At 47.5% G+C, this 22,559-nt stretch overlaps 1 protein-coding gene across 7 annotated transcripts in view; it reads right to left on the minus strand.

The window, feature by feature from the left end:
• ZNF536 (zinc finger protein 536) overlaps positions 1 to 22,559 on the minus strand; it is a 446,058-nt gene that overhangs the window by 134,137 nt on the left and 289,362 nt on the right. For 5 of the 7 annotated variants that reach the window (XM_043437645.1, XM_043437647.1, XM_043437643.1 and 2 more), the window contains one exon: positions 16,722 to 18,290. In XM_043437645.1, the coding sequence (XP_043293580.1) occupies positions 16,722 to 18,290 (1,569 nt within the window). Of the gene's footprint in view, positions 1 to 8,680; positions 9,581 to 16,721; positions 18,291 to 22,559 lie in introns of those variants that run through there. The other 2 variants (XM_043437648.1, XM_043437649.1) reach the window with 1 other exon arrangement.

Here is a 22,559-nt window from a genome sequence, read left to right on the forward strand (position 1 = left end):
TTCTTGCCTGGAGAACCCCATGGACAGACAGCCTGGAGAGCTACAGTCTGTAGCATCTCAAAGAGTCAGACATGACTGAACCAACAGCACACCTGCGCAAACAAGGATTAAGGGCGTGGGAAAGCCCCACAGGGTAAGGCAACAAAACGTCATCTGGGGGCAGCGCCACTGTCTGAGTGAGTCAGACCCTCGTGTCCTTGTTGAGTCACCTTGGGTAAGGTAAGTGTCTTCTCTGTGCCTCCATTTCCCCATATGTAAAGTGGGAAGGATAAAAATTACATCTACCTCATGGGACTTTTATAATATAAGGATTAGATGAAAGAATAACATTTGTGACTTTCACTTTCATATATATACATATGGTATTTAAAATTGGAGTTGGCCCTGGCACATAGCTAAACATTTATTATTTAAAACCAAACTTGGTAGACGGAGGGGATAGCTCAGAGGATCTGATCCTGTAGGTGACGCTTAGGCATGGGGAGATCAAAAGGATAAAGTCACATCCCTAAACACCAGAGCCAAGATGCTGGGTTAGAATGGGACAAAACCTCCAGTTATAACTGCTTTTTGGCAACCTCTCAAGGAATCAAGGGGGCGGGGGCAGTGTTAGGAGCAATGGTCATCAGAATTTCTCAGGCTATCCAAATGGCGGGTCTGATTCCACTCAGCTGTCATGAAAGTGGCTTTCTCGTTTCCACTACTGGAGGTTTTAGCAATCAAATGTGACTCTATGATATTGTATTACTTTGATTTTTTTCTTTGTCATAGCTTGATACTGGAAATGCAATACAGGTGACCTTTGAACAATGTGGATCTGAGCTGCTGGGGTCCACTTACACGAGGATATTTTTCAATAAATATATGTATGTGCTGCAAATGTATTTTATCTTATGGTTTTTTTTTAAATATTTCCTTTGCTGTAGCTTACTTTACTATAAAAATATGATACATAATACATATAATGTACAGAATATATGTTAACTATTTATGTTATCAGTAAAGCTTCCAGTCAACAGTGGGCTATTAGTAGTTAAGTTTGGGGCAGTGAAAGGTTATACCCTTTTTGACTGTGTAAGGGATCAGCACCCTAATTGGTCAACTTAGTGTTAGTCACTTGGTCCTGTCTGACTCTTTGTGACCCCATGAACTGTAGCCCACCAGGCTTCTCTGTCCATGGAACTCTCCAGACAAGCTGGAGTGGGTGGCCATCCCCTTCTCCAAGGGATTTTCCTGACCCAGGGGTTGAACCTGGGTCTCCTGCATTACAGGCAGATTCTTTACCGTCTGAGCCACCAGGAGAGCCTAATGGTCATGAGTCAACTGAACATTCTAGAAGAGGAATACTGTAGCTGAAACCCACTGTCATCTAGCACATGCTCTGCCAGGCTTAGAGCACAACACCTGACATGTACTTCCGTCCACTGAGGTCCCTCATGCTGTCGGGCAGGCGCCTGGTACCTGTGTGCATGGACCAAGCTGAAGCTCAGGGAGGCTCTCTAATGGGATGCTCATGGTGTGAGAAGTGGGAAGGCTTTTCCAACGAGTAGGAAAATAACCTTGGGCAAGTCACCTGACGTGTTGTGGCCTCGGTGGCCTCATTCATAAGATGGGTTCTGCTAAACAGGTGAGTCTGGTTATGCAGAAGTGACTGGCAACCAGAAAGGCTGAAGAAGGACCAGCTGGCAGTGGGCCTGGGACACTGCAGTGGCCCACGTGCCTGCAGGTGAGGCTGCGAGTGAGACATGACAGGTACATCCTCCCATGCCACCCTCTCTTTCCTCCTTTAGGACAGGCTCTCTCCAGGTGAGTAGGTGGGACAGGCCTTCAGCCAGCCAAACCCACCCTTGGAGGAGGAATGAAGGAATCACAAGTCCAGATCTGGCCCTCCAAGTGACCCCAGAAGGCGAGAGGAAGCCTTCTCGTAAGTTTAAATAAAGGGGGAATCCAAAGCCCCCACCCCAGAGGGACTGCTCTTTCCTTTTGGCAAGAAGAAGGCCAGATGGCCACCTTCATCTGAGATGTCAATTGTGACCTCCTGACTCAACAAACAGCAAGTGCATCTTAATCAGAGAGTGCCCTTCCTGTCCACCAGAGAAGGCTACTGCTCCGACCCGCCCCTCGAGGAAACAAGACCTTCTTAATCACAGGCTGCCTCAAGGGGCTGGGAGGTGGACCACAGGCCCTGGCTGACCCTGCCGCCAGCAGCAACTGTCCCCGCTTGCTGCCTGCCTGCTGGGTGCCGGCCCAGCTTGGCAGCCCAGCCAAACAGCGGCTGGGGTGAAGCCACCTCCAAATTTCCAGTTCGGGGAATAACAACTCACATGACTTCAATCCCATCTGCACCCAGGGAAGGCAGAGCAGGGAAAGAAGCATAAAACACAAAGTTCCCACAGTCAACATCTGTCTTAGTGCAAACAATGGACCATTATCTTGTAAATAATTCTGATTAAGCTGCAGCGTTTCCTCCTGAAGCTGGTGGTGGGGACCAGGGGGAGGGTGCTGCTGGGAAGCTGGCCTGGGCCACCAGGTGCTATGCTCAGAGCCTCCCCCGGCCCCCTGCCCCTCACCCATCTTCCAGGCCTGAGCACCCTCGCCCTGCCCACGCCAGCAGGCCCTCTGACCACCTCCAAACCCCAGGTGGCTTCCAGAAGGTTCCTCCCTGCCGCCATGCTCTCCGTTCTGCTGGCTCTCCTCCTCCTCCTCACTCTATTTCCCACTTTCCTCCCCTCTCCAGATGCCACCTCCACCGTGTTTCTTTCACTCTGTTCATACTGGTTTTCTGTTCTCTTACCGGCTCCTTCCTTCCCTTTTTTCTCCCCAGGTCTCCAGTTTCCCTTCTTCACGCCTTCCCCCTACTCTCCACTCCAATCTTCACTTCTCTCCTTTCTCTCTTCATCCACACCTCTGACTCACTGCTCTTCACCCCTCTCTCCTTGTCTGGTCCTTCCTGCTCTTGGTCTCATGGTGGCTGTCTATCCTCCCTTCCTCCCATCCCAGGCCCAGCCCTCCAGACTCTGGGTTGGTGAAGAGTCTGGAGATTCTGAGGTCTTCAGGCCTCATCTGCTCCCCGGCTCTTTCAGACCGTCAGGCCTGAACAAGGCCGATCAGAAGCACTGTGCCCACAGGAACCCCTCTTCCCACCACTGGGAAACCCCTCATGCCCCACCCCAGGTCCAAGCACCCTCTCCCTCCCGTGTGTCCCAGGATGCTGAGCTCAGCCTGCCTCTGCACCCACACATCTCCTGTGTCATGAAAAAGAGCTGGGGCCTCCCAGAACTACCCAACAATAAAGAAGTCCAGGCACGCACCTGTGCAAAGGAGACAGGATTACTCACTTTGTGAGGGCTTTTATCCCAAAGTTCTCAAGAAAATTCCCCTGGTGATTTAAACTGAATTGCCTGAATGTGATTTTGAGATGACACTTCAAGCCCAAAATTTCCATATAAAAGCAAAAGCCACTGTATAAGAACCCTGTTCCTGCTAGCTGACCACTGGACATTTTTTTTTTAATCTCCTAATTGTAAATCCTTTGCAGCATGAGAAACAAAAAACAGGGAAAAGAGCTCAATTGGAGCCAACAGGGGTGATGTCTGTATACCCCAGGAATGGGATCACTGAACCTTAGCACACCTTTCTCCATGGATGGGATAGAATCCCAGCGAGGCTGTCTAGACAGAGGTCTTCAGGTGGTGAGTACAGATTGGCAAGCATGAAGGGCTCCATGCTCTGCAATACCTTACCCAAATTCTCTTCCCACTTGGCAAGGTCTTAGGGAGTATGAATCTTCGTGGCAACCCTGACTGGGGCCTGCATGGCAGCAGAAATCCTAAAATAACTGAAATGTGGATGATCTGCCAACATCCAACTTACTCATTCAAATTCATTATATTGTCTTGAGGATGCACAACTGTACCCTTTGATGTATGACAAAACGAGAGGCCATCAACCCTAACTCTACTGCATAGCACAGGGAAGTCTACTCAGTACACTGTAATGACCTATATGGGGAAAGAATCTGAAAAGGAATAGATAAATGGATGTGTACAACTGAATCACTTTTCTGTACATCTGAAACTAACAGAACATTGTAAATCATCTATACTCCAAGATAATTTTTTTTAATTAAACAAAAGCCAAGGAATGGAGGAGTTCAAAGTTGGAGATAGTACACACTGTCCCAAACTAGGGGGCTTGCTAGCCAACAGTGACTTTGAGTGGCCATAGGAATGCTGAGGATGGAAGAGTGGAAGGGTTGCAGATATGGAAGGGGATGTGAATTGTTCCTCATGCCCCATGCATGCAAGACGGAGCACAGCATGACCCTTCTTCTCTCCCTACCTCCCGCCTTTCCCTCTAAGTGTTACTGGGTTGGAGTGTTGGGTGGGAGTCGGGGGCTCCCAAGAGAGACTACATACTGTCACACCCAAGAGGGACACCTTGGATTATCTAGTTGCTGTCAGTAAAGCACTGGAGGAAACCTTAATCATCATGAAAATACTATCTTCTCAAGCTCTGCTATAAAATGAAAAAAAAGTTAAATAATCAGATTTTTCTTGCTCTACTATGAACCCAAAGATCCACTTTTACTGACTCCCTCTTTTTTTAAAAAAAAATTTGACTGACTTCTAGAATTAGAAGGGAAACGACTCAATGCTCTTCTTATGAGTTAATAAAAATGTCTTGATGAAGAAGCAAGTATTCATATGGCCCATTCTCAGACTGAAACCCCACATGTTCATGTACTTGTGGGAAGACCAACTTGGTGCCCACATCTGGGACCCTGCAAGACTGAGCGCTCATGAGGATTCTGGAACAGATGGAGTCTTAGAGACTCACCGGAAAAGTCAAGGAAACAGGGATCCTGAATGCCATAGGATTTGAGACCCAAGAGGATACTGAGGGGACTTGTCCAAGCTCCTTGGAGCATGACTGCTGTAGATACTGTAGGTCCTCTGACCCCCGGGCCAGTTCTCCATCCAACCTCCAGAAAGTCTGGCCCTAAGCTGAATGCGTGTCCCAATATTTAAAATCTGCAGTTCGCTTCCCACCTTAGAGTGTGTATCTGCCCTCACCCTGGGCTCTGGAAGACTGGTGACCCACTGCAGCACACCAGGGATGTAAAAATCCTCAGACCAAGGGGTCCTGGCTTGCGCTGGACGCTGTCCGTGCCCGACCCCTTCCCCTCTGGCTCGCCAGGACGCCAGTGGCCTCGTTTCTCTCTGACTGTGAGAGACTGTTTGGCTGTTGGGTAAGCTGCAATGACTCTCAACTACTGAGCGCTGCAGAGCTGGTGGATAAATGCCCCAGCTTCTTCAGCCCTCAGGGGTCATTCTGAGGTGAATGTCACATCGTGTCCTAGAGGATCCCCAGGGGACATTGCCTAGTCCCTGACCAGTGGCAGCCCTGTCAGCACCCTCACACATGCCTCCCAGGACTGCCCCCCATATGAACGAACTGCACCCTACTCCTTACTTCAGGCTCTGCTCTGGTGAGACCCCAACTAGGTCAGACATGGGCTCCTGCCCCCCACATGAACAAACTGCACCCCACCACTCCTTACTTCAGGCTCTGCTCTGGTGAGACCCCAACTAGGTCAGCCATGGGCTCCTGAAAGACTGAGAAGATTAGTGGACTCGCCTTGACAAGAAAGAGCCCAATATTCTATGAACCCCCAATGAACCACTGAGGCCTCTGTACCCCAATAAGACACCTGCCTCCACCCGGTCCCTAGGTGCAGGGACAAGTTGGGTGGCTTGTCCTTGCGACTGCCCCAGCCCTCCCCCCCAGGACATACAAAACACTTGAGTTCCAAAGAGAAAAGCAACTTGTCCATCATAGAAAAAGAGCAATAATTTGGTAAATTAATTGCAAATTTGCTTTCCCCGCTTGGTTGCCTTTCTCCTTTTCTGTGGATAATTGAGAGTATATTATATTAATTTGACAACAACAGAAGTTCAAAAAGAAAACTTAACCTTGTGAGCAGTGGGTTACCCTTAGATGGGTGTGTCTGAACAACTCCACAAAGAGCATGAATGACAAACCCTTCACACAGCCAGCCAATTTCTGGGTGCACAGATGGAGATTTTTGCTCATGAAACTGCTGTGCAGAGTTCCCCAACTTTAACCTTGAGGATGCACAGTTTGCTCTAGAGACAGAATCCACTCCTGCCCAGACAATACTGTACATGTTCAGCTGCATACTTAGGGCTGTAATTCAGTCATCATGACGCTTCTTTGAGAAAAAGTGACTATAGGTAAGAAGAAATCATCTCCCAAAATTATGACTCTTTTCCCCTGCACCAGAGCATCTGAGTTTCTTTGAAACACGTGTAATTGAAGAAGTGGACTTGAAGACCAGTTTTCACCATGAGCTGCACAAGCCTTCTCCCCCTCGGCCTATCCCATCTCATGGCAGTTACCTCCTTGAAACTCCTTTCCCCTCTTTCCGCCTCAGACCAGTGGGCCATCCTTGCTTAGAAGAGTCTAGGCTTTAGGGCCAAGGGTTGAGTCACAGGGGATGCTTGGGGTTGCCCCAAATCTGAGTCCAAACAGGTTGTGCTTGTTGTAATGCCATGTGGGTATGAGGAGGGGGAGGCAGGCTTCCAGAAACAGGACTGCCGGCCCCCACGCTGAGCTGTGAAATGAAGTCAGCTCATCCCAGAGGCCTGGATCCATCCAGCTCCCTCACGGCCACAGACAGGATGTTCCCAAGAACACTCAGCTGGTGGGAAAGGAGTTCTTCCCCAGAGGCAGGGGGATGAGAGGGAGGTGGGGAAGAAGGGGTCAGAGGAGGGAGGGTTGTGAAATGAGAGGGGGTAGGAGGCTGAGGGCGGCTCATAAAAAATTGGAGGAGAGAATCCACAAAGGTCTCCTCTAAGCTTGAGAAGCTCCCCCAGGGGAGCAACCCAGGAAATACCCCCTGCTTTTGAAGTGGAAATGTGGAGACCCCCGTTAGGGAAATTGAGTGCTCGTGGAGGGAAGAGGGAAATAGACGCCTGGATAGGGGGCTCCAGGGAACTTTCCTGTGTCAGCACGAGGAGCCAGGATGATAAGTTTCCTGCAGCAGTTCTGCCTGTTGCTATAAGACCTGGCCGCTCGCGCTGCACTGGACTCCCAGCCCCTGCCCTGCCGGAATGGTGGGATCAGCAAGGGTTCCCACAGTGTGCAACGTGACTGTAGATGAAGAACAGTGCCAGGGACTATGTGTTCAACCCCGGGCCCTTCAACAGAGCCCTCTGGTCCCCACTGCATCCTGGCCAGGGGGTAAAGAGGAAGCCCCTTGCCTTCACAGAGTGGATGGTGGTGAGCCCCTCCTTGGGAGCTGCAAACGTGGTTTCTAAAACCCAACATGGCTTCAGGCCCCGGTGGAGAGAATAGGCTCACAGAGGCTTGGTGTGTGTGAGGAGGTGATATAGGCCTCATGGAGCCATCAGGAGGTGGGGACCCAGGAAAGGGCAGGGATGAATTCTTGTCCTAGGGCAGTTCCCCAGACTCAGGTGGCATTGGCAACAAAGATGGGATCCCTGCGCCCCGGAATCTTTCTTTCGGTTCAGGCTCTGCCTACACACTGCTGGTGAAAGCTGGTCCAGGCAGGTGTGGCTGGGGTCACTTGCTATATCTTGGCTAGGCACATGGGCGTCCACCAAGTTTGCCATCGGAACACACAGTGCATGTTCTCAGCTTCATGGAACAAGTATCCTATTCTCAGACTCTCACTTTCACCTCTTATCTCTGATAAGACACAACCTAATCCTGTACTGTATGGTCTTTGGGGTTGCTTGGACAATTTCCACGAGACCTACTGATGGGAATATTTCCAGGAGTCAAGGTGACAAGGTTGACCTACTGCTGGGCCAGGCATGTTCCAGTGGATACTTCTGGGCTTCTGTTCCCTTGTACAGAGGACACTTCATTTATTTGGAGAGGGGGGACCATGCTTGGGGCTTCTGTCAAACAATGATAATACCTCCCCCACACCCAGGACCAGTTAGCCAGGCAGCAGCATGGGCATGGAATTTAAAAGTTTACAAAACACGCCCAATTAGAGAAGCTTGGTAACACCTTTGAAATAGCAGGTGACTGAAGTCCAGCTCATGGACAAAAAAAAAAAAAAAAAATCTAAGCAATCACAAAAGAAAAGTGAAATCCTTGCTTCGTGCCTCCTGCTGTGATGGGGGTGGGGGAGGAGCTGGCAGAAGCCTGTTAAAACAGACAAGGGCACAACCAAAATATCACAGTGGACGAAGAAAGTGTTTCACACTTCAGCAATTCCGAGGACCTTCCCATGTAAAACTATACTTCACAGGATGAAAAGAAAATGGTAAGGTTTGCTGCAGCAAGGCCAGGTGTGTGTGGTCCTCCACACCAGGGATGGGGGACACAGGGCCTGTGAGCTGTCATGGGGTCTAATCACCCACCCGAGAGACACTTGTGCACACAGATGCTCTCCCCAAACCCACCCAATGGGGGAGGTGCCTTGACATTTGTATGTTTAGGAACTGTAACTCTTGGAGCCACCTAAAGATGGGTGGAAAACACAGCAGGTGACCCAGCAAACAGCCCATGGGACAGCATCTCTAGCTTCCCTGAATGTCCTGTTGAGGCTTCCAACAGACAGAGGGATGTCAAGGGTGGAGGGTGTTGCGGAGTGAATTAACATAATGACTCAAAACTGCACTAATGTTTCACAGCTTTTTTTATTAGCAATACCAAGATAAGTTATTGAAGCATTTTTAGTATTGTTTTACATTCCATTCATAAATGACCTAACTTGTAACTCAGCATACAGCACACTTAGAGATATAGTTTGACACTTATTCGGAAAGCTACAATTATTATAACTTACATGCCTTCATTACCAGGAACACCTTCATATATCTTCTAATTACTTCAACAATACTCTATTCCAAAGCACACGATAACCCGGTACAAGTTTACACATTTTGCTTCAATCACCATTTTTAAGGAGTGGATGTTGAGGTGCTGTTCACTGGTATTTTACTGTCATCTGTTCCTGGTTAACGTGACGACCTGACACAATGTTAAACTAGCAATATTACTGCTTAAATACTACGGAGAAAGAGAATTACTGCACTTTTCTGTATTCTTCTAAAGTGTTACAAAATACAGGACAATCGGACACAAGCAGTAATGCCAATGAGACCATCGCAGGGCCCGCTTCTAGAAGCTGTGCTGAGCGGAAGCCCCCTCCCCCCCACAACAGGATTTCCACAGGTGAAGGGACTCCAGTCCACCAGTGTTTGTTTTGCAGAATTCATGAGTCTGAGGGAATTTTCTCTCTCGCTCAAGTTACTAAGCCTTCACCATCCTTTGCTAATAGTGGAACATATGGGGCAGTATTTTTAGTCTCCCTGATTCTTTGCTATATATACTGTAGGTTGGTGTGCCATGTGTATACACATACCTATGCCAATAGTAATTATTTATTCAACACACATATGTGTATACATTCTTCTCTTGACTTTACACGATTAACAAGCTGCAGATAGCCACCGAGGAACACGAACAGACAAGGGCAAATCCAGCTAGACCGACTAGAACAGGGGGTGTCACTTACCTGCAAGAAAATGTGCAGATTCATTAAACAATCCAGAAACCATGTGGGCTAGAGGCATTTGAAAGCAAGGGCAGGGCCACACTCCCTAACTGTTTAATGGAATGATGACAATAAAGCAATATTTATAAAATTTGGTCCTTCCATCTCTGGCTAAAGCAAGAATAGTCTATGTGATTAGAGTAGGTTGGCCATGAGATGCAGAGGTGCTGTTGATTAGAGCTAAGTAACAGGAGATAATTACTACTTATTTGAAATCTGGGCGTGGCACATAACATCTGAATAAAAAGAAGAAAGAACCTGACTCTTTTAGCAGCTAAGATGTCTGTAGCAAGATGGCTGTCCATGCCAACCACCACTTTGATTCAGCAGCCTAAGAAGGCAGACCCCAAAGCTTAAGCCCAGGGTCCCCAAAAGCACTCAAGACACACATAGGGTCACTCTGTTCCTATTGCATATGGCGGTGGCTGGGCCTGCCTGGAGAGATGGCATTTCCCCAGGAATGTGGATGTCCATTCTGACAACACTCTCTTTACTCGGCATTCTCCTCCTCTCTCCCAATTTGAAGTCATCATTAGGGAGGAAAAATTACTGTATATACACATGTATGTTTTGAACCAAAGAGTTTGGTTGTTCTTTTCTCCCAGCCCAGCCTTGATCCTGGGCAACAGGTATCACGCGATCCAAAGAGAACATGGATACGGCAACCAAAATGAAAGCTACCAGACTTCTGCTTCGGAGGCACTGTTGATTCAGACAGTAGCTTTTGGAGCCAAAAATATGCAGCAAAAGGAAAGGAACATAAACAAGGCTAAATGTCACCAGTGTTTGCCGACTTACAGACACCATCCATTTGTTTGTTCTGAAATGACGAGTGGACCATTTGGCAAATACAATGGTATTCACACAACAGTTCTGTCATCCTGCAGTGCAAACGACATCACATCAGTGGCATTCCCATTTAATTTAAGAAGAAGGGAAGGGAGGAGGAGTAGAATGCCGAAAGAGTTTGGAGAGGGCTGTCATCCAACGAGGCTGCACCCGGCGAGGCTCTGGATGGGGCCAGCGGAGAGCCTGCCCAGGGTGCTGGTTTCTGTGGGAGACCCCAAGGGGATAGCACCTTTGCTTTGTCCCATCAGAGACAAAGGGAAAGGCTCTGCAGCCAGTTGTGAGGCAGTCAGCAGGGGCAGAGCAGGCGGGATGGGGTGGTGATTTGCATTAATTGAAAGGATCTGCCCTTGGACTTCAGGACAAGCCAATTGGTCCTCCCTACTGAGGTCTAACATCAGGCTCTGGACACGCACCATGACTGGGGGCAGGCTGGACTATGGAAGTCAACAGCCAACCTGGAAATGATAAAACTGGACAAAGAAAGGGAGTGCAAAAGTTGTGCTTTATCCACAGGGTCTGTAAGCTGATAGTAAGAGTCAGCTCAGGAAGAGGAAAAGGAGAATAATTGCTCACTTGGCTTTAAGTAAAGCATGGCAGTTCTGGAGACAAGACCCTATGACAGAGATTCCCTGGGCCTCCTAGGCTCACTGCCCTCCCACGGGTTGGCTGAACTGGGCACCTGTACACTTCGTGGATTTTGTGGTTCTCCTCCTGTGCCATTTAACTAATTTTATTTCTCCATTAGAACCTGCTGGCTTCAGGGCCACACCTTAAAACTTAGAATTGTCCACGAGACCAAAAAAGTACCACCTATCATAGACTATGTACCGGGAGCCTGTGCTTGGGTGTCTTCACACACACATATGCGATGTTCAAACTGTCACACACCCCAGCCACAGCTCGCTTGGAAATCCCTGACTAACCACAGACCTTAGCCATTTCTTGGCCAAAGCCTGAGGTGGTAAAACTTATTTCCTACTCTGAAGCACCTGCTTTCTATCAGGAGGCGAACTGGGTAGAAACCGACAGAGTGTGACCACAGCGATGGGATGTCACCACCAAATTGCCAGAACTGCCTTCCAAGCTAACATTCCCACATACCAAGAAATAGCCATCAGTGACTTGGCATGGCGGACATGAGGAAATAAAATTGGCACGCCTCCATAACCTTGATGGAAAGTAAGATTTGTACATGCTCAGTGCTAAAAGGGACAATTGCAACCCAAAGATGTTTGGGCAGTGACGTCACCTCCTTGTGATAGCCTAACGTGGACATTCATCTCTTCTAGAAAATATCAGCTCCATTCATCCAAGCTCTTCTACCTCCATCATCTCTTTTTATCCTTATGCTTCTGTCCATCAAAGAGGTCCTACGTCTTTCTCCTCTGCTTGCTTTGGCTGTGATGGTGGCGGCCCTGGACCCACCATGAGTCATTGGAGGAGGGTGTTCTCCTGCAAATCTTTTACACATAGACAGAGATGTGACCTTCCAGAAACAGCTACTCCAGGCCATGTAGGTCTACAAGTCCCCTCTCACTCTCAGAAAATCTCCTGCATCTCTGGCATTAAATGGCAATAGATGGAATGTTGACCTGAGTCCTGCCCATATCATCTCACAGGCCGGTGGGGTTGCAGAAGACGGTGGGGTTGTGGTCATCTAGGGATGACCACAGCAATGCATAAAGAAGGGATGACCTTCTTTATACTCGAGCAAGGGCGGACAAACTAGGACCCCTGGGCCAATTCTAACCCACTGCCTGTGTCAGTAAATGAAGTTTACTGGAATGCAGCCATGCCCATTTGTTTCTTTACTGCTTACTGGCTGCACTGTGCTGCCCAGCAGAGACCACAGAATCTGTAAGCCTAATGGGTTCACTCTCTGACCTAGGAAAGTAGTTGCCTACCCCTGCTCTAGACTACATAGCTGGTAAAATGGTGAATATTTTCAGACTGTCTATGCTGAAAAGTCAACAAGGTTTCTGGAGGACAGAAGTCACATTTCAAAAAGAGTTGAGCCTCATTATCATTTCATCAGACATTTTAGAATACATGAGGTACAGAGTATTTTGAAGCCTGTCTTTTTTCTTTTTTTTTTTTTTCAGGAAGGGGGTCTCTCATTGCCATGAAAGAACTCTTGGTCTCAGACATAATTTGGGTCAGGGAAGCCAGTTGCCCCTAATTGGGAATACTGAATCAATTGCTGTTAATGACCCTGCCCCTTCTCACTTGCTTTTTTCCAGGCTCAGTGGGTCACTCAGTCTGGGAGCCACTGTACAAGGACCTCAGGCCCACCACAGACAAGCTCCTAGATTCTCCTCGCTCAGCTGGGCTTCCCTGAGTGTTGGTAACTCCAAGAGTAAGGGGGTTGTACCCTGCTCATTCCCTTTCACTTAATTTGACTTTAGTCAACCCTATTCTTGGGCTCACCAAAGAACACAGAACAAACTCTGCTCAACACACCATGGTTCCCAGTCATCCATCCAGGGTTCAAAAATAAAAGTAGTGGTTGCTCTTCAAATCCACAAACTCTGGAATGAAGCAAGTTCTGTCCCTGGGCCACGCAGCCAGTCCCACAGGTGCTGTGCAGACCCACCTCTGTGCAGTCTGGGGCCCACCAGAGCACTCTCAGATATCCAGCTACTGGCTGATCCAACAGTTCATCAGATTTCTCAGCCTGGACGAAGAAGCTGTCTGCCTTGTTTTGTCAGTGGGTATGAATGCTGCTCTGGTCTGCCCTGGCCCCTCTTAGTAGATAATCACATGGATCCTGTCCCATTACAAGACCAAGGTCAAATCCATTCCAACAAAACCAAGGGCACATCCAAGTTCTCCCATGGCATGGGAGTGCCCTTGTACATTATGCTCTTCAACAGAATACAGAAAGGTGGGCCATGCCTGGAGCCTGGAAATGGGGACTTTGATTGGAGCAGGATTTCTTGTAATAAGATCAGGCCCAGAATGGGACCTGACTCACTCTAGAAGCCAACAACACATGCCCTTCAGTTTAATCCAAGATGGCTCAGTCACCTTCTTAGGATCATCTGTAACATGTCTCTGATCTTTAGAAATTCATGCTCAGGCTCTCAATGTTGGCAAATGCTGCATGCTTCCCCTACCCAGCTGGCTGGGATGGCCTTTCTCCTGGCTGTCTCTCACTGCTGCATGGCCTAGGAGTCGATAGTACACGTAGGCCAAGACCCCAGGCCTATGATGCTGAGGAATGTAGGACCAGAGCTTTAAAAGTAGAAAGCAGGCATGCAGAATTACAAATCCAGAAGTAGAGTCTACAACGTGAGGATCACCCACAAACTGAGGGTTAAAGGCCCCTTCTCCACTCACCAGCTTGTGTCAGCAGAGCCACTGAGCTCTGGGGGGAGGGAGCTCTACATGACTTGAATACGGTCTTTCCTGATGCTTCTCCCAACAATTTCACATGAGAATAGACACAGATGGACATCAGCTCATCCGACAAGCCTGTTTCTAGGGGCATCAAAGCAGGGATTTGGGTTTACTAACCAGGCAAAATCAGACTCCGAACTCTCTTGAGATAAGAACTATCAGAATAATTCTTCGGTTGTGCAAAGCCCAGCTTCTTGAGGAAACCAGCTATCAAGCTGGTGGGCCTGTTTGAAAATCCATATCTACTCTGAGTGGAGCAGAGAGGAAGGAATAAACATTAGGAATATTTGATTCCTTGTGCCAATATCATATCCACCTTGGCAAAGTCAAGCCAACGGGAGTTTGAGGTTTTCAACTATCATTTGTGCTTTCTGCAATGCTAAAAAGACAGTAGACTAGGCAGGAAGAAAAATGTCCCCATGTGCCCCCTCTGTAGTTCAGTGAGTTTAAGTTTTCCTCCCAGATATCAGTTCTTAGGAAGGATGAATATGCCTGGCCCTCCCATGTCACAACAGCCAGTAAGAAATCAAGAAGAGGATTTTTGATTATGGTAGGCTGGCGTGGGAGAGGGGAATGAGAACTGGACAGAGTCAAGACATCCCCCCCACCCAAGCAAACACAGAGGCCAGGGAAGGGCCTTTCTTGCCTGCTCCCAAACTAAGCAAGAGGATGCAGAAGGACTGAGGATAAATGAAATGCAGAACTTGTGCTCTCTAAAAATCAGCATTTTTTGACTAGAATAACTTTTGGCATCTTAGCCTGAGTTCAAGCTGGAGTAGTGGGACCTGGATACCCCACTGGGAAAGCAACCAGGTACCCCAGAACCTGGCTGGGCTGAGGGTCTTCATTCCCCTTTCAGGGCAGGGGCTGCAACTTACATCTCAGGCTGTCACCCAGTGGCTGAAAAGGCTGACTAAGCAAAGCTTTTGCTTGTACCCTAGAAATGTCAGGGGAGTGTGGTGAGCTGCTATTTGGGGAGGGGGAGAAGGGCCTTAGAGCTACAGCTCAGAGGAAAGGGCTCCCTGATACAGCTTCCCCTCCACCCTCGCCTCGTGCAAAAGGACACAAGCAGACATGCTTCCTCAAAGGCAGGCAGCCTTCCTTCGGCATTGATAGGACGATGGGAAAATTAATAGGGGTAATATGAGCTCATTTCAATAATAATGAGCGTATAAACATGCCAGGTTTTGATCTTTTCTGATGCATGGATTCCTGGCAGGAACTAGGGTCCTACGTAGGTATTTGAAAGAACTGAAAATAGACTTTAAAAAAAATCCCCAAACAACAATGAAAAAGAAAGCACTCCAATCACAAACTTAAAACAACAACAATAATAAAAAAAAAAAGACAAATATCGCTCCCCTGGAAGAAAAGAAAAAAAAAAAAATTGGACTGACATGAAACCCTTTTCTCCTTCCTTTAAATATTGTTTTTAACAGCTTCAAAAGTAATGAATTGTATGTGACTAAAAATAGATCTGGGGGTGCTGGTTAATGGGGCCTTATGAATCATTCAGCATAAGGAACTGTCAATATTTTTTTGAGCTGTCAGAAATCCATTTAGTGATTTTTGACAATTCAAAAAATATTTCTGACTGCTTGATCCAGTTCTTAGTGAATTAGGGAAGGAGAGAGAAAAAGAAATATATCAATTTAAATTATGAACTGAATCCAGCTTGCTGATCCCGCTCTGTGCTAAAAGGAATGTCAGGATTCAGAAGTTAAATAGGATCTTCGCTCCCTCCCTCCCTTCCTTCTTTCCTTCCTTGCTTCCTCCCTCTTGTCCTTCTTTCCTTGCTCCCTCCCTCCCTCCCTTCCTACTTTCCTTCCTTTTTTGAACAAATAAAGTCAAAGAAATGCATTCATGGGCTACAGATGGGAAGATACCATGGTCATTTGTCTCTAGTGGGAAATTTGGGCCTGGAAATAACACACTGAACTTCAGTTTGGAGAAAGACTTTCAAATAAGAATATCTGGGTGCCAAGAGAATGACTTTGATCCTCCCTGCCCACACCGACATTCATTTGATGCAGTTCTAGGCTTCAAATCTAGCATTACTTTTTAAGATCTGGAATTACTTTGGAGTAAACATATTCTTTAAGGAAGTAAAGAATTGCCAATTTGCTAACAAGATCAGGCAGGCATAAATCCAAGACAGACAGATCACAACACTGCTAACCAGGGACTTCATAATGTACACTTCTTGTTAGACAACAGACAGACGGGTTAAGAGACAGACAGAAGGCAATAATAGAAGGCCAAAGTCACAGTAACTGCCATTTGATATGTCTGAAGATGAATCACAAACACCCCACAACCATCTCCCTATTTGGAGAGAGGGTCACTTTATTTCTACATTGTGGTTAGTGTGATATGATTTTAGTATCCTCTAAGTCATTATAAAGAAAAGTTTCAGAAAGCAGATTTGGCTTAGCAAAGCAGTAAGGAATTATCTTTAGGCATCTTATGCGTGAGTTGGAAAGACTGAAAAGTTTGCAAGTTACCAGGTCTCTTTTTCTTTTTGTTTTTTAAGTTTTTCCTTTCCCCCTCAAGTTATGGATTAAAAAACAGGAGTAGTTCATGCTGTGAGACCCCGCCCCCTTCTCTATGCCTTCAGTACAGGCATTTCAGATCACAATAATGCAAACTGAAACACAAAAGTAGGAGGTCCAACACTTCTAAATGAACTTGACTCTCATGATTGTCTACATTGCGTATACAGCAGAGTTGGGGGTATTTTATGTGTAGTTCAAAATCTGCTCATGGATAGATTTACCCCATCTTTAAAAAAATGCACAAATCAGCACTGATGTTTTTGGGAAATGAACTAAAGGAAGAGGATTCTAAAACTTACCACACAAGTCTGGCCTCTTGATACATCCAGAATTTGCTGTGCTACTTGCAAGTCCGTTAAAGGCTGCTAAGCCATCAGAGCTATAGGCCCTGAGGACCGACAGCACGTTCATCGGCTTCTCCAGGCCCTGGGGCCCCCGCTCTGGCTTGGGCAGGCCCACAGTGGGGTCCTGGGCTGGAAGAAGGCCCGGGCTATGCCACTGCTTCTCCGACGCCTGGGGCAGAGGGGAGACCAGTCCCTGGACAGGCTGTGGGGTGCCCGTGGGCAGCAGGCCATCCCCGCTGTCGCTGCCCCCGTCCTTGCTCAGGGCAGGCGGCTTGCTCATCACCTCCGGCTCTGTGTCAATATCCTCTTCCTCGTTGTTTTCTCCCTTGGAGGAGTCCATGTCCTCTGAGGAGGCGATGTCCGAGAGGTCATCAGTAGTGTTCTTATTTGTGGTTTCGGGGATCAGGATTGGGGCGTCATCTTCAGAGTGGGTCTTCCCGTCGGGCTCCCTGTTGGGGCAGGAGCTGGCGGCCCCTGAGCCCAGCAGGCCTGGGTAAACACCGAACTGCTTGTAGAAGTCTGATGGGAAGCTACAGAACGAGGGGTCCACGTGGCTGGGCCACGGGCCACTCTTCTGCTCCCCCAGAGTCTCTTTGACCTGTCCTTGGGCCATCTTCTCGGAAGCCGAGTCTAGAGGTCCCATCATGGTGGAAAGCGCCATCTCTTTGTTTGATTGTACCGAGGGCAGCAAGGCCACTTTACTGGCCTCCCGGGCTTGGTCTTTGCAATTGACTGTGACCCCGATAGCGTTATCTTTGCGTTTCGCTTTGCCCAGGTGGTTGGCCTGGAGATGAAGAGCCATCAGCTCCATAGAGGACGTTGTAAAAGCACAAAACAAGCAGCCGTGCCACGCAATGCTATCTTGCACAGTCACCGAGGAGCCCGGGAGGGAGGCAGCGTCCGGCCGCACGGACAAGTCCAGGGGCTCATACTGAGACTTCTCAGACTTCCTGGGGGCCACCTTGCTGCCCACCTTCTCCTCGCCGCCGTCCGCCCCGTGGACCTTCATGGAAGGAGGGTCAGAGAGGGCTTTGTCCTTCAAGTCCTTCTCCTTCTTCAAGGAGCTTAGGACAAAGCTGTCCATGAACGCTTGCAAGGACCCTTGGAAATTCACACCGTTGTTCACGATACTTTGATAAGCTCTCCCGATTTCGGAGAAGTGGGTGCTTTTGGAAGGAAGGTCAGTGCCTTTCAGGGTGTCTGAAGGAGCCTCAGAAGACATGCCACTGGCCTGTCCTGTGTGATCTCCGGACGAGAGCGCTCCTGACGTCCACTGCTGAGACGCAGGGCCACCTCTGAAGTCGATTCCGGGGAGCCCCTTAAAGGCGCCCCTCAGGATGTCTGGCCTGATAAACAAAGCGGCTTTGTTGGACAGCTCGTCCCTGTGGTCTTGGTTCGGGGGCTGCCCAGACAGCGGCCCAGCTCCATTCTGCCGCTCCCGGTGGTGCCGTTCTAGGTGGTATTTTAAGGAAGCTGATTGGGTACCGGCATAATCACAGTGGGGACACTTGTAGGGTTTCTCACCTGGAAGATTTTGGTATAAGGAGAAAAAAAAAAGTGTTAATCTCATTTTGGTGTGCTGAACAAGGCTAGAAGGATCAACATTTGTTCTTGGAAACAAAGCAGCTCAAACTAATAATTAGTTAGAGAACAACTGTTTTTTAATAGAAGAATAATTCGTACTCTTAAGCTTTTTTAATGATTTTGTACCATTTGGGACTATTCAGGAATGACATACTATCTACACACAATTAGCTATCTTTTTCTTTATCTAACATGTGAAAACGGCTGTAGATTTAAAAGCTATGATTATGAAAATTAAGCATAATAATTTCAACCACAGTGATCATTAAAAGTAGAAGTTTAAAAAGACAAAGTATGTAACAAAATGGGTGGTTGCAATATTTTGTGTATACAATAGCTCTAAAATTTGTTTAAATTATACACATGGAAACCATTTTTAAACCTAAAAATTTTATGGCACTGTTACGCAAGACTGAAATGAATGATTTAAGTCTTGCTCTGCAGTAAATCATGGATATAATTAGCAAATGGCATACTGCACAAGTAATTTATCATTATTTGGAGGGCACCATTCCAGACGGGCTCGGATATCTGCAGACCTACTGCATTGTTTCTAAATAAAGAACTATAAATACCGATTCTATAAAATATTAATACCATTACAGTGCATTATGATTGCAGCATGTAAAGACATATAGTTAAGATAAAAAGCAGTCAATAAAACTTAAAAGAAAATGAGTAATAAAAAGGCACAAAATATATTTAGTTTCTGTATTTGAAATTAACATTATCTACTGGTCTTTGTAGTGCCTTAAATTTGTACTAATGGCAAACCTAATGCTCCGGTAGTAAAATGTGTAATTTACCTATAATAAGCGCTTTCTAGAGAATAAAAATAGCTTTAAAGACTGTTTTAAAACATATAAGATCATTTTCATGAATTAAATATTTATTTAAATCCAACACACAACTTCTATTGTTCTTTCCACTATGGAAAAAATACCATGACATACGACCGAGACCTGCCTGCATTATTGGAGAGGAAAAGAGAGGGGGGTAAACAAATGCGAATTTAAATATATTCTAAGAATTTGTGCACAGTCCAGGGTCTTTTCTGGACCTTGGAATCAAAAAGCTCTCTGGAAGGAATGGGACTGTTTGAGTTCCTTGTTTACAACAGCACTCTGTCAATAATCATAATTATTTCTCCAAGGAAACTCAGGCATTCCCCACCACTTCTTCTGTTCTGCTGTAAAACAGAGTGATCTAAAGCAATAGCAAGTCAAGGGTGAATGGTGTATTCTGGAGACATTTTACCATGTCTAGTCTCAGATGATGCTGGATTCCCAGTCTCCAGGCACAGGGTATTTTGGGGTAATCTGCTTATTAGGGGCAAGGGGAGGGTGCATGGATTTTGTAAATAAGAGGACCCCCAGCCTGGGTTCTGACAGAGGACTCCGTGTCACCTCCAGACTGTGTGCTCCAGCCTTGGAGAAGCTACACCTGCCTCATCAGATGGGGGCTGTGTACTTCTCTTTCCCTCCTACGTGCAGCTGAAGGTTCCCCGGGACGCATCAGAGAAGACCCAGCTGGGACTCTCTTTCTCAAGACCAGCGACATGGATCTACAGGAAGACTCAGTCCCTTTGACGTAGAGGTACAAATGGCTTAAGGCACCATTTCCCACTTCTTGAAGTCAATGCCCATGATAGGCTCCAATTCCCTTCAGTCACTGCTATGTGACATCCTACCGGAGACTAGGGAACTCTGTGGGATGGGCATTGTGGATGGGGTACTTCTGGGCTGACCTAGAAGTCCAGTGCCAATTGCAGCAGAGGCAGCCCCTGAAGCTAAGGGGCAGGGGTTGGGGGGGAGCAGGCTGTGGGGCTTGTGGCAGGAAAGCCTGACAAGGAACTCACGATCCTGGTCCACGGGCTGGTGTAAGGCCTGGGGGATGGCCCTGCAGTGAGAGCTGGCAAAGGTGCCTGCAGGTATTGGATGAGACTCAGGATGCATTTCAAAAATGCACCTGAAAATGATTAAGCGCATCTGGTGAAGGGTGTGCAGAGCATGCATGGGCATCCATCAGCATGAGCTGCAGCGGGAGAAGTCAGGGCTTCCCTCCACGCCTGGTGGGGTGGGGGCTGCCTTTCCTGGCCGACTGCAAGCATGCTCGGGGGATGTGTGTCGATTACCAAGGGACACACACTTGAAATGCTCATTGGAGCAGCGGTTCTCAGACTGTACTGAGCATTAGAACCCCCAAGGGAGTTTAAAACAACGGTCCTGGGACCCAAAGCACAGCAGTTCTGATTCCCTGGGTCTGGGGGAGGGAGGCAGAAGTGGGTGGTTCCATAGGTGTCCCTGATGATTCTGATGTCAACAGTGTAAACGTTATATTTTGAAAAATCAAAGTGGAGCTGCTTGAAGAGCTTTAACAAGTGCTGATAACTGGTCCCACCTTTATTTCCAGAAGTTCCCCTGGCAGATTGGCCTTTGGGGTTGGCCTGAGGGGGCAAAGGCCCTCAGGAGCCTGGGTGGAGAACCACTACATGGAGCCTCCCTGGGAAGTGCCTTTCTACGTTGATGCTGTGGGACCGAGTAGCAGAGGAACTAGTCTGGACCTCTGGACCCCAGGAGGCATTTGGAGAGTCTGGGATAGATATCCTGGACTATTTTTGCTCCACTGGGCACAGGATTCTCATCTTGGGACCTTTGCTTTCTTGACCTGTAATGTGGCAAGTTGGAGCATTGTTCTCTGTGGCATCGTGTCAATTCTAAAGGCCGCGTCCAGAGCTAAACCAAGTTTCCTGAATGATGCCAGAGACATACATGTCCATACCTGTATGCAACTGCACACCCAGAAACACACAGATTCATTCACACAGGCTGTGAGGGAATGAGCAAGTCCCTACCCACCGAGTACCGTAATTCTTCAGTACTCAAACTTCACTGAAACTAGGTGAAGAATCAAAAAGACAAGACCCCTGCTCTCACGGCTTTGAGAGGAGACATCAGAGATATTACAGTGAGAGGCACACCACACATTACACACACACACCATACACCACATTCACACACACATTGTACACATACCACACATCACACGCACACATACCACACCACACACACACCACACAGCACACACACACATACCACACACAACCCACATCACATTACACACCACACACACACAACCCACACGCCTCATTACACACCACACACACACACAGACACTATACACATACCATACCACACACACATACCACACACAACCCACACATCTACATCACATTACACACTACACACACACATACGACATACCACACATCACACACAAACACGTACCACACCACACACACACCACACAGCACACACACACACACATACCACACACAACCCACACGTCACATTACACACCACACACACACACACACATGTACCACACATCACATCACACACACCAAACCACACACACACCACATAGCACACACACACACATACCACACACAACCCACACATCACATTACATACCACACACACACACCACATACCACACATCACATCACACAGACCACACCACACACACACATACCACACACAACACACGTCACATTACACACCACACACACACACACACACGTACCACACCACACACACATACCACACAGCACACACACACACACCACACACAACCCACACATCACATTACACACACACACACACACACACCACATATCACACATCACATCACACACACCACACCACACACACATACCACAGAGCACACACACACATACCACACACAACTCACACATCACATTACACACACACACACACACACCCCACATATCACACATCACATCACACACACCACACCACACACACATACCACACACAACCCACATGTCACATTACACACCACACACACACACAGGGACACTATACACTACCATACCACACACACATACCACACACAACCCATACATTCTCATCAATTTACACACTACACACCACACACCCCCCCATACACACAGCACATACACAGATACCACATAATCCCCAACATACACACATCACACACACACACACCACACATCACATCACACATACCACACACAACTCACACATCACATTACACACACACACACACACACCCCACATATCACACATCACATCACACACACCACACCACACACACATACCACACACAACCCACATGTCACATTACACACCACACACACACACAGACACTATACACATACCATAC

Source organism: Cervus canadensis, chromosome 18 (genome assembly GCF_019320065.1).
Source record: "Cervus canadensis isolate Bull #8, Minnesota chromosome 18, ASM1932006v1, whole genome shotgun sequence".
NCBI lineage: Eukaryota > Metazoa > Chordata > Mammalia > Artiodactyla > Cervidae > Cervus > Cervus canadensis.